The 12,713-nt window shown below is 38.2% G+C and overlaps 3 protein-coding genes across 3 annotated transcripts; all 3 read right to left on the reverse strand.

The window, feature by feature from the left end:
* LOC105173801 (E3 ubiquitin-protein ligase ATL4-like) lies at positions 861–2,094 on the reverse strand. The gene has a single exon (XM_011095680.2). The coding sequence runs from the start codon at positions 2,040–2,042 to the stop codon at positions 969–971; it is 1,074 nt and encodes a 357-aa protein (XP_011093982.1). The 5' UTR covers positions 2,043–2,094; the 3' UTR covers positions 861–968.
* On the reverse strand, positions 3,051–7,571 carry LOC105173448 (uncharacterized RING finger protein C4G3.12c-like). The gene is made up of 7 exons (XM_011095185.2): positions 7,253–7,571; positions 6,507–6,752; positions 5,802–6,431; positions 4,664–4,837; positions 4,052–4,197; positions 3,690–3,800; positions 3,051–3,582 (listed from the first exon to the last, which is right to left on the reverse strand). The coding sequence occupies exons 1-7, from the start codon at positions 7,409–7,411 to the stop codon at positions 3,501–3,503; spliced, it is 1,548 nt and encodes a 515-aa protein (XP_011093487.1). The 5' UTR covers positions 7,412–7,571; the 3' UTR covers positions 3,051–3,500.
* On the reverse strand, positions 8,972–12,713 carry LOC105173449 (probable dolichyl pyrophosphate Glc1Man9GlcNAc2 alpha-1,3-glucosyltransferase). Its single transcript, XM_011095186.2, has 4 exons — positions 11,919–12,713; positions 11,254–11,460; positions 10,608–10,845; positions 8,972–9,525 (listed from the first exon to the last, which is right to left on the reverse strand). The coding sequence occupies exons 1-4, from the start codon at positions 12,657–12,659 to the stop codon at positions 9,149–9,151; spliced, it is 1,563 nt and encodes a 520-aa protein (XP_011093488.1). The 5' UTR covers positions 12,660–12,713; the 3' UTR covers positions 8,972–9,148.

The raw sequence follows: 12,713 nt of genomic DNA on the forward strand, positions 1-12,713 counted from the left end.
TGTCAATTAAGACCAAAGGGGCCTTTCATTGCATCGAACAGGGATGTTGAGAGGCCAGACATGATTGTGCCCTTCGACGGAAAGTTTTGCCGTTACGGATAAGAAGAAGGTGGATGGAATGAAGGACAAGAATCAACAACCGATATTACCATAGATCCGCCAAGATCCTGCTTTCTAGTCTCTCTTTCAGCCGGAAATAAAAAGATATTCCCCTTTCCCCTTTAGCCTATTCGGTTCGAGAAAGCTCCTCTCCGTATATTCTTATTACATATGTAATGCCTATTCGGTTCGAGAAAGCTCCTCTCCGTATATTCTTATTACATATGTAATAACGCTTGTCGAGCTGATGGAGCTATCGAATTTCTGCAGCACACATCTGCAGCTAGGTTGAGTCTCTTCCTTCATGGTCGAATGGCTTTCTTCTTTGATCGCTAGACCTTTGGGCGATCCCCAATCTCTTAACAACAGCCTAAAGCGACGCCTTAGGGCGGCTCAAGATAGAATAAGAAAAGAGAATGGTTGACCTATCAAAACGAATGAATAGATTGAAGCTAACCTCAACCAAGCTACTTTGTTCCTCACTCAGATTGTCAGTCTGTCCCTCAACTGAGGAAGATCTAGTCAAACTGTCTGGACAAGCATGATCAATCGTCTGACCTGTGAGTTGCTGAGTTTAAGGGATAGCTAAAGCGAGAGAGTGACGAAGTCACGAACGACAGAATACAATTATAGTTGTAGTGACTGACTGTCTAGTTGGCAGACAGAAGCGTTTAAGCAAGGGAAGGAAAGTCCTTTCCTGACCCTCGCGATTTTCCCGTTAGCCCAAATAAAAATGAAATCATATATAATAGATTTGTGTGTAAGGTATCATAAAAGAACTTTGACTTTAAAATAGGACTATATTCAAATAACCTCCTTAAATATCATGATATATATGTAATGAATTCATCAAGAAAAATAAAATTAAATTAAGTTCCGGAAAGCCAGCGAAATAGTTCACTGATTTCCTCTCCGACCCGGTTCGCCTCTAAATCCCGTGGGACGACGGCAGCGTCGCCGCGGCGGCTGCTGTTGCCGGAGAAGAATCTCCCGGAGCTTCTAAACGACATCGCACGGGACGAAAAAGAAACTGGCGCCAGCCTGTCCACGTACTCCCTTAGCCAGTTTCTCCCGCCGGAAACCTCCGCAGCCAAAATATCCTCACCAGGCTCCGGTACCGGAGTTCGGACCGATGAGTCCTTGTCATTCTGAGTGGAATCTGGAAATCCTCTTCCTTGAGTTTGGCAACCAGCTATGGAAACCTCGTATTCGTTATCATCCACAATGTACTCGAAGGAGCCTACTGAGTACGAGCGCTGCCCAGCTTCCGCGGCCGCCTCCTCAGATCCGCCGCCGCGACGACTGATGCTTCCGATTTCAATCCGATAGCTCTCGCCGTTTCCGTTTTCGTTTCTGAAGCTATCATTACTAGAGCAGCGGTTACCGCCGGAGAGGATCTTATCGAGTACGTCCGAGCCAGAGGGGAGAACTGGGGACCTGCAGAGAGGACACGTCTGATTGGAGACAATCCACGTATCGATACACGCGGTATGAAATGCGTGGCAGCAGAGCGGCAGCAAACGGAGTTCATCATGCGGCTCGAACTTCGACAAGCACACCGCGCAGTCCCCTCCGGCGAGGTTCCCGGTGACGGACTGGAAGGTGAAGAACGGGAGGGAGTCGAGCAAACCATTGAAAGCCACATGGCAATGCTGCTGGTTCCAGTTCCGGTTAAAAGAAGCATCCTGCAGCATGACGACGTCGTCGGCAGCAGTGAAGTTTCGGCGGAAGCGTTTGGAGAGGAAGCGGAGGATGAGGTAAATGGAGGCGGAGACGATTACGACGGAACCAATGATAATAACCACTATGATAATGGACGAGGAAGACCCGGAGGAGGCATATGGCGATGAGGGGTCGACGTAGGGTGGTGGCAGTTGTGTGAGGAGGGCGGAGGGAGCGGTGGAAACGGTGGTCGGAGGCAGTTGTGGGAATGAAGTAGACATAATGTGAGAGAAGGTATTAGAGAGAGAGAGAGAGAGAGAGAGAGATGGGGAGAAGGTTGAAGTAGACATAATGTTAGAGAAGATATTAGAGAGAGAGAGAGAGAGAGAGAGAGATGGGGAGAAGGTTTGGGTACTTCAAATGGTGTGTGCTCTCATCTTTTTGGGTTTGGTTTTGTTGAACTGCAAATGTTACTGCTTCCCTCATTGCCATCATCTTTTTTCATTTGTAGGAAGGAGTCGTCATATATATATATATATATATACAACATATTGAAGTGGGTATAGAGGTGGTTTAGGTGGCTACGAGTGTTTGTAATAACTTTTATTTTTATTGTGAAAATAAATTTTAAAATAATAATTATAAATTAAGTGTGTGAAAATAAGTGTCACAAGTAAATATATTTAAAAATTTGAGTGATTGAGAAAGTAATTTAGAATTCATAATTTTACCAGAAGTTGATGGGAGAGTTGTTTATAATTTTTAATTTAAATTAATTTAATTTCAATTAGTTTAAAAATAGAAGATATGAGGCAGAAACACTTCTTTTTTTTAAAAAAAAAATAATTTATACAATAAATTGATAAATATTTATTTTGAATAGTTGTAAATATACAATAAGTATATTTTTTTATTGAATATCAAGATTAAATGACTTATAAGATGTTTTAAAAAAATAAGTTAAATTAACATCTTTTTAAAAAGCTTATAAGATTTAAAAACATCTTAAGCTTAAAATTTTATAAGTTTTTTAAAAAAAAAACAATTTTCAAGAAGTTATATGTATATATATAGGTTATAGAAGAAGTAAGAACCTAGTTATTTAGATGGACACATATTTTGTGGGACAAAGGGCCCTCAAAGTACTCCAAGAAGGTTTGATCAAAAACATGTTTGTTTCACATATGTTCCATAACAACATTGTCAACTTTTACACTATTTTATGAAACCCCAAATAGAATAAAAAAAACTTAAGTCATGCACAAACAAACAAACATGAAGCCCAGATCTCTCCTAATAATACTCACTTTTATTAAGGTTGCAAGAAGCATTGATGTTCATATACACACAGCCAATCCATAGTACAAGTTCATATGGGACTGCTGCTAACCTCGCAATCTTGTGGAGTATCAGGAATAATTGCAGTAAAACCCCTGAAATTTGAATATATTGCAAAAAATGCTTCCTTGATTTCGGAAGATTACACTGCACTCCTTGCAGTCATGTTTTACGTTCCCTTCTGACCATCTGGTCGCCCACGGAAACTCTTAATCTGTGACTGCAGAGGGTGTCAGTGCAGTTTTCTGAAATCGATGGATCTTTTGTAGTATACCGAAACTTCAGGGGTATTAATGTAATTATTCTTTGCAACAACGGAACGTAGAGAGATAAGCAATGCTTACATCTTCTTGAAGGTACAAACACAGCATGTACCTTGCTATATATCTAGATATATACAGTTATTGTGATGACAATTGTGTGTTTGTGACGGAACATTCTCTAGGGCCTTCACAAACGTTGTGTCGGCAAAGTGGACATACCCTGGTGAAAAGGAGAAGTGAGGAAACTATCATGATCATCAGACGGGATAAACAAACAAACAAACACACACACACATGTTCGTGGAGAGTAAATTTCTCCAAGAATACCTATTTACTTCTTTGAGCCACTTATCAATGCATGGCACGTGGTATTCGTGATTGCACGGTAGAACTCTTAATTTGTCGCCCTCTTCATAGTCGGATAAACAAATGTAGCACCTGTATATATCAACAGATAAAATTAAATACACATGAAATTAAGGAGCTTCTTAATGTAATTGAACATAACCTAATAAAACGAACAGATTTATGAATTATTATGCAACTTTTTCTCATATTTTTCCTCTTAAAACCAACCAAAGGGACATGTTTTCTTCTACGTTGAAAAGAAATGCAATAATAAGCTTAGGAAATATTTACATGAACCTCCATGTTTGTAGTATTATAATTTTCCCGAAAGATCAACTTACTGTTGAACGTCATTGGGATCACTGTCAGCATTTTTTATTTTTCTGTGGTACTTGAGAGGAAATGCATCCACAACAGATTCAGGAGCAGGGAGCGAAAGAGTGGACAGCGAAAGCGACAAAGACTGATGGTGAATTTCATCCAAAACCTGAGGAATGGATATCAAGTGAACTTACTACGAAAGCGTGTAAGAAAATAAATCCAAGAAAGCATAGCTTGAAAGGACATAAAGAAAAGTGTTGATAGACGTGCTTAATATTTTCTGGACAGAGCCCGTAAAAGCAAACATTTCTTACTTAACAAACTAGAAATAGCCCGGACCAAGTTTGGTGGAAGCAAAGTTAATCACATGATCAGTACATTACAACTTGTCATATGCATATATGCATACAATCTAAGGAGAATGATCAACAATTTAGCAAGTGCAATAACTTGCAATTTGATTGGTCTAGTTTGGGCAAAAGAATTTCCAACCAAGACTGGTAAAACTTCAAAGGTGGTTTGTTTTCATAGGATTCTTCAAAGCGCTATGCATTTGAACTAATAGAACAACTTATCTAGGACAAACAAAAATATGAACATGAAGGGGGAATCTACTGATCTCAAGGATCTACCTCGAATAATGCCTCAGCAAGCATGATTATTCGTGAAATGCTTGCAAGACTTCTTGATTCTTCTGCTGTAAAGAAGGAGTCACATGAACATGTACCATCCAGATGGAGTCCAGATGCACAAAATGTAGTTTGTCTGTCTCCCTCGTTAAGGCCACCTAGAAGTCTCTCTGAGACCTAGAAGCACAAATGTTGGTCCAAGGAAGTGGTCACATATAGTAGACAGTGAATAAAAAGAACAAGAACTAACGGAAACCGACAGAATGTCAGCAGTTATATGTAAAAACAAAAAGGTTCAGTAACAATTCTCTAACAACAAAAGTGCAAGTCGAGGCATTAGTATCCAACATCCAAATTATCTTGCCCATAAAAAAACAAGGAACATTTACTCATGATATGGAGATTCAGGCAGCCAATCACATGACTGAAACATATGCATAATGTTTTGCCCTATTATACATCGATATGTGGACCATATATTTATATATTGATAAATTGCATAATATCATGCTGATGATCCCGAAAAAGTTCTTCATGGTTGTGGCCATACATGTACTGGATGCAAGCTTAGCCACATGGTCAGAGTATTGAATACAAGAGTCACGCACATTCAGAGCAAAATATTAAATCATAACCAATTGACACCCAAAAAGAAACTTGGAGGAACTGACATTGATATCTCCATATAGGCTATTTAGATGGGACTTATAGACAATAACCATTTACGTGCATTATAAAACATTTCTCTATTTTGGCAACTACTTCTGCTGGATTGTACAAAATCATTAAACTGTGGATGTGTGAACCAGTGCCCCCCCTCCCCCCAGAGAAAAAGGGAAAAGACAAAGAAATCAGGCAGCAGCATCATATTCTCCTACGGAGAAGACACAACACCTCTACCAAATAAAAAATAAAGAACCAAAACAAGGAGAAGGAAGAAGTTGTCCTGGGTTGCTTCATCTCGTTAAAGGGTTCAGCATAAAGTCTTGCATAAACCATCATAAAGGGACTATCTGTCCAGCAATGTGTTTCACGAATAGCATTAAGAACAACAGTTCGTATTTTTTTGTAAAAGGGTAAAAAAGGGTAAGTAGATAAGTATCTAACTTGTTTTGAACAAGTAAACAACTCCGTATCTCACCTCTGATCTCAATAACCATCTCCTTTCATTTATGTGATCATGACCAGCTCCATTGTAATGGAGATCGCCACTGAAATCGAGAGGCCATCTGTCATGGGACCCCAGGTCATCAGCAAGACCAGTGGCAAAAACAATTGTTGGAGAATCACTATGCCTTGTAAAGCTGCGTCTCGATAAAGCATTCCAAAAGAGTCTCCTACTGTTTCTTCTTGATTCCCGGCTATTTATTTCAGCAATGCTACTTGACAAGAAATTGGAAGAGATACTCACCATATCAAGATGAAGCAGATCTTCGCTTCTCAAATCCTGGTCACTATCAGAAACAAGAAATCCTGAACTAGAAGTGGTTGTCACGTGAGCATCGTCATCCCCAGGAAATCGGAATCTCGGTAAAGAATCAGAAGCAATAGAAAGAGACCTTAAATCAGAATCATTATAGCCCATAATTGCATCTTGGCTATGTTCGAGATCATTTGACCGAGAGCTTGAAATGGCAGGCACCCTTGCTGGACCGGCTGACTGATCATGATCCGAACAACTGAAAGTTGTTCCTTCTGCCGTTGCATCATGAGCACCAACAACTGCAGCAATGCAATCGATTGCATTTCCAGAATCTGATTCTTGAGTGGGCTGTCATATGAAGCACCCGTGATTTCATGATTAATAGTTCCAGTATAAATCCATGCAACCACAATGAGTATATACCTGGTGTGGAAGTGGTCCAAGATCTCTGGTTGTTTGAACATTTAACGAACCAGATTCAAGAAAAGCTTCCGCATTAGTGCTGCTATTTCGTTCAGATGAGTTCCCATTGTCGTGTACGAATCCTGTATCCCCGGTTTCGGAGGTGAACACTGAAGAAGATTCTACTATGGAGCTTTGAGAACTATCAACTGGAGCTAAGTCTTCTGCACAGCTAATAGATGAATACTCGTGATAATCTTCCAGCTTCTGGAAAAAAAGGCATTAATGTCAGTATTCGAGCAAATTTTGTTAAGTATATATCAAGATAAAATCTAGCAAGATGATGTTATATCAAAAAATCTTGAAAATAATGCTAGAAACATCTAGTTTCTGGTTGCCCAAAAAATCTCGTGCAATGACAACTTTGATCCATGAATGAGTTCTCAGCCAAACCAGAGATCTTTCATGACCACAATGCTCTGAAATATTAGTGAAAGTAATAATACTTTATATGAATTAAGGTATTTCATACACTTATCAGGTTCTTTCACCATGAAATAATAATTCTTAATCATCTAAGCAGCCCAAAATTTGAAACCTGACCATCAACGTCACAGCAATACACTTCAGTCAATCAAGAAAACCACGATCACAACAATCAAAACCACTACATCCACAGAAAAACACTAAAAAAGAATCACACGGGCTTATCCACACTCCAAAACCATAAGAGAAAAGAAAATGAGAACAGAAACCCAAGATTATACCTCAAAGGTTGACTTTGTACTAAAAACACCACAAAATAGAGAGGAAAGCTTGCGCTTGGCGCGGCTGAGGGTTGACCCACCAGGCCCAGACAACTTTCTTGACGACGACGATGATGATGATGATTCCGAGGAACCCAGATGACTGCTGGTCGAACCCATTTTTCCTCCTCAGAAAATTTCAAGATTTCTTGGGGAGTTGAAAATTAAAAGGGGATGTTGATGTTGGAACAAGGAAAGTGCATTAGTGTGTGATTGGAAAGTCGTTGGCATGTTAACGTGTGATGGCTGTTGGGCCCTGCTCTCCCCCATTCCTATTCCTAACTCCAATTTTCTTGTTTTCTTTTTCTAAAAGTTTTATAGAGGGTTTTCGGGGAAAAAAAGCTAAGATAGTCCGAATTCAAGATTTTTTTGGTGTTGAGCTTAAATTTGGATGAATGTGTTACTATATTTTGTGTGTGCATAAAAAAAACAAAAAAAAGGAAGAAGAAGAAGAAACTCATGTGGAGCTTCTTTTACTTGGATTGATAGACTTCAATTTGATGAGAGTATTTGGAAAAAAAATTAAAATGACTACATATTAAAAAATTTTGAAATTTCATCATTATGTAAAAGCAAATAGCTCAAATTTGATAATTTTAGAATTATTAAAATAAATATAAAGAATTTGTTATCAAGAATTGAAGAGGAGGCAGCAATAAATTACCAGAGCGAGTAACATTGCCGACATTAAATCTCCCCATTGTATAGTTTGAATCTCCGCCTTTCTTGACATTAGACACAAGGTAGAGACACTTAATTTTAAGTGAGTATCGATATACTGTTACAAATACAACAACAGACTCAAAATTGAATTTTTCTCACAAGTTAGTACTTTTTAAATCAACTTACCGTCGTTTCATACTTACGGTTATTAGAAGAAGTTACTAAAAAATGTGCCACACACTAGTAATAATAAAAGATTCAATAAAATAAATACCAAGAAGAGATGAAAAGTACCAATAGTATGTGTTGTGGACTTGAATTTGAATTCAGACATTTAACTTATTAAATGGTTAAGAAAGGGAAAAAAGTCATAATCATTATGAACGTTGGAATTTTTCAATAGCCATTCGCAACATCAGGTAGGTAGTCTGATTGTAATAGGGACGGCAGACGAGTCGAGTCAGTTCAATTTGGAGGTCGACTTGAGTCAACTCGAGTTCGAGCTCAAACTCTTTTGTTCATAAGTTCACGAGCTTTTCAATTTTTTTATATATTTAACTCCATACTCAATATTATATTAACTTTATTTTCAAAATTGACTATATAATATAATTATTAAATAATATCACATATTTTATATTTAGCTAATGATAAAATATGGTATTTTTGTTTGTATGTTTAATCTCTACACAAAAATAAACTTAATCAACAAACTAGTTAGTTCATTATTATTACTATACATTTTATATTTTATACTAAATATTGATTTTTTTTTCAAATTATCTAATAATTGAAGAAAGTTAGGAACATATTTTTGTTAAAAATAATTTGAGCTTGTCAATTTAATAGAATATATAAATATTCTAAAATAATTTTTATTTTACTTATAAATAAAGCTCGAGCTAAATGTTTTGTGCTCGTCCAGCTCGAGCCAGGATTTTGTTGAGCTCGACGAGCTTGTTTACACCCCTAGAGATCTAGATTGTAATTAGATTTACAATAAGAGAAGTCTAGAAATGGACATACAGAAGTTTCACTTTTGATTGTCATAAAAGAGGAAAAATGTTCTCTATGTTCGGCAGTCCCTCAAATTACATGTAAGATCAAAGTAAGTACACGAATACAATGGAAAAGAAAATCTACTCACTTTGTCAATTGAGTTTTTTAGATGATCCCAGCTATAAGTCTGAAGAATCAATGTATCAAAATGATATGTCTTAGTTGCCAAATCCACGAGTATATCATTCCTAGAGCACAGTATATAGAAATCATCATAAGTGGTAAGAATGGAAGCCGATCGCCAAGAACCATGCGATGCACAAACTGTCCCCATATCTCGACAAACAATAAGCCAAATAGGCAGGACTTGCCGAACCACCCAATGTGGAAAGCAGGAGTTTCTGATGTCTTATCTCTTCCCTTCACGACAGCACCTGCTGTTGTAGCACTTCTTGCAGGAAAACGTGAGGAGAACCCAAAGAACATCAGTATAGTGTGTAGAAGCAGAAGTACAACTTTAATTGGATATTCTTGGGCTTCAAACAGAAGAGGGAAAAGCGAGTAGAAAGAAACTGCAGAATATACAAGAGATCCATGTTAGCTCGCAACAGTGTTTAGATCGACATAAAATACCACCATTATAAAATAATATCTGCATGAAGTAACAACATGCACATGAAATAATCTCACTCTTGTATGAAAATGCTAAAAAAGAAAATTACAACTACAATTCTCTAAAACCAGTGAGCCACAACACTGCTAGTGTTGCAGAAATAATTGTGAAATGTTAAATAAAGATGTTAAAAGAAAGCTTATTAGTTAGACGTAGCTGGATGTCGGAATTGGAGGTGGAACATTAGTTATTGCTTGGATGAATATCTGAATAAACTCTGAACAAGACAGAAAACCGTAAGAAAAAAATACCAGTATATTTTGGTGGACGAAAATCAATTTTGAAGGGCTCCATCCAGAACCAAACAAAGTGGGCATATGATCATTGAGTGACAAAAAGGATGCAACAACTACTTGAAACAGGCTTAAAAATGGTTTTGCCCAGCTTACTGACACTTTATATACAGACAGATCCACACATAAACACACACACGCCTGGCTTATAGTCATTGCTAGCTTGTGTGGCTAACTTGGCTAATCATGCTCCCATGAGAATTATTGAGTGCATACTCACTTACAACAGTCATCAGAGGGCAAGACGTCAAAGTCTCAAAATTTCAAAATTCCTGAAATTATTATATAAGATCTCCAACTAGGATCAAGTTCCCAACACCTTAATGTACACAGATCAAGTTCCCAACACCTCAGCAATCAATATCTTCCATACACAATACAGTTCTAGAATTATCATTTTAGAGAGTCACAAGGTAGTTTGAAGAAATAGGTGACTTATAATTCATGCATCAGCACGGCTGAACTTGAAATTGTAAATATTTTAAATGTAAATTCAAAATCAGTATGCTATTTGAGAGGATAACAGATTTGCCTAATCAATGTAGATCAGGCTACCATTCATATCATAAAATTGGAATAGAGTTCAACCCTTAAAGAAAATAATACTAATTTAAATCCATACCTTCACAGTACACTATAAAGATGAAAATTAATTATATGCCTAAGACAGATTAAAGAGTTCCCCTACCTATGGACAAAAAGAAGTAATGCTTAGCGTCCTCCATGCTTGTCAAGGCTGTAGAGGCAAGGGGAATCACGAAGTGAAGTGATGCCTTTTCATGAACATGCCACCCAAATAAAAAGCCACATGTATAAGCATAGGATACCCATTTAGAAACCATCCTTGGTTGGGGATTCCTCCAAGCCTTTACAAGACAGGGAGATATTGCCAAGAGGACGGTGATGAATGTAATCAGAGGTGTGATCTGCATTATATTATTTCATGAATCAAAAACTTACTCTCGGCATTTCACATAACTATCCTGCAATATATTAATAACTGAATCGAATATCACTCTTTACTAACTCATACAAAAACTCAAAAATATCACCTAATCACAATGTTACAACAAAGATATTATACTTCGAGTACACTCCAGAACCTTTTGATAAAGAATATAAACATGACAAAAAAACTTGAAGCAAAAATAATCCTGCAAGTGGTCCGAGTTTCCAGAGATCATTCTTGTTGCAAGATTGATGGACTCAGAGAGTGCCAGGTATAGTAATATTCCTTGACAATGACTTGCTTGATGGTTCAGGCACAACAAAAGCAACTAAATGGAAATAATAAAAAATATGGTTACTTATGATAAGAGAATGGACATTCTTACAGTGGGTAATACAGCAAAAGGAGAGGAATCCCCCACTAGACCACCAGTGAATGAAGCTTTTGGTGCTTGGATATTGAACCCTAGTTTCACAAGCCAAAAGGCCAGAAATTTATCCAACATTATGTAGAATACCCAGAAATTCGGAGCCCAGTAAGCATGGCAGAGTCCCCTCCCAAAAGGAAACATGCGGCGGAAAACTTCTTGCATCTGCAAGGTAGCAAGTGAAGAGATAGCCGAATCTTTAGATGCATGTTTGTAACATACTTGAGAGTACAAACTTTACAATTAGTTCCACGTAAGTACAACCGCTAATTACATTCCATCTGGGATAGTGGAAATGATTTTACGAACAAGATAGAATGATACGCATGTCATGAACATGCCACGCTCTTGAAAACAACATGTGGAACTACCTGCATCAATTAATCATCCCAATCTCCAGCTCTGAATCTCTACTTCAATACAACATCACATTTAAACATAAATTCACAACATAGAAACAAATAAAAGCAGCAACAAATCAGATCACCACAAACACATAGGTAAATAGGAAATTCAGACAACATTCAAGAATCTTCCTAAAACTTAAAAAATACTTGAAGAAAAGCAACAATTTTTCACACATTCTAACAATCAAAATTAACAAACATGGGACAAACGTTTACCTGCCCATAGTACAAAAAGGGGCCGTAAGCCGCAGCAAAAACCACCAAAACCACACTCCCTATCAGCACCAACCTCCCAAATCCCTTAACCAACCCACCCCTACAGTAATGCCTAAACAAATAAACAAAATAAACCGGCGCAGCCACAGCAAATAGATGCTTAAAACAAAGCAAAACAGCGAAGAAGAAACCTCCCACCAAATCCTTTCCTTCTTCCAAAAATGAAATGGACAGCAGAAGCATCCCCAACAAAAACCCATTGTACTGAAAATGCAAATGATCCACAATAAACAACCCAGGCGACCAAATAACCAATGCCCAGATCAAGAATCTCTCAAAACTGCTGAAATTTCTATTTCTAGTCAATCTATAAGCAGAGTAGACCAAAACGGAGTCCGATAATGTGACCGAGAGACGCTGGAAGAGGATCGTACGTTCAGAGGCGTAGTTGAGGCCGTGGTGGAGGTGGGTCATAGTCGGGTCCACTCTGGAAGCAAAGAAAGAGAGGAATTTCTCGAAGTAAGCGAAGAAAGGGGGGTAATCGAGTGTCCATTGGCTGGTGGTGTCGGAATACCATTGGGAGAGTGGGAGCGAGTGAGTGAGGGCTAGCCAGTTGCGGTGCACTTCGAAGTCGGTGCTGCGGTAGGCTGGGATCAGGAGGAGTTTCACGACGGTAGCTACCAGTGCCGGCCACCATATCTCGCCGTCGATCTGGTGGCGGGAGTTCGGAGGTTTCTCCATTGTTGCGGGGGCGTGAAGATTGATTAATTAACCATGCAATTTTTAGGGTTATTT

The sequence above is a fragment of the Sesamum indicum genome, linkage group LG11, assembly GCF_000512975.1.
Source record: "Sesamum indicum cultivar Zhongzhi No. 13 linkage group LG11, S_indicum_v1.0, whole genome shotgun sequence".
Lineage (NCBI taxonomy): Eukaryota > Viridiplantae > Streptophyta > Magnoliopsida > Lamiales > Pedaliaceae > Sesamum > Sesamum indicum.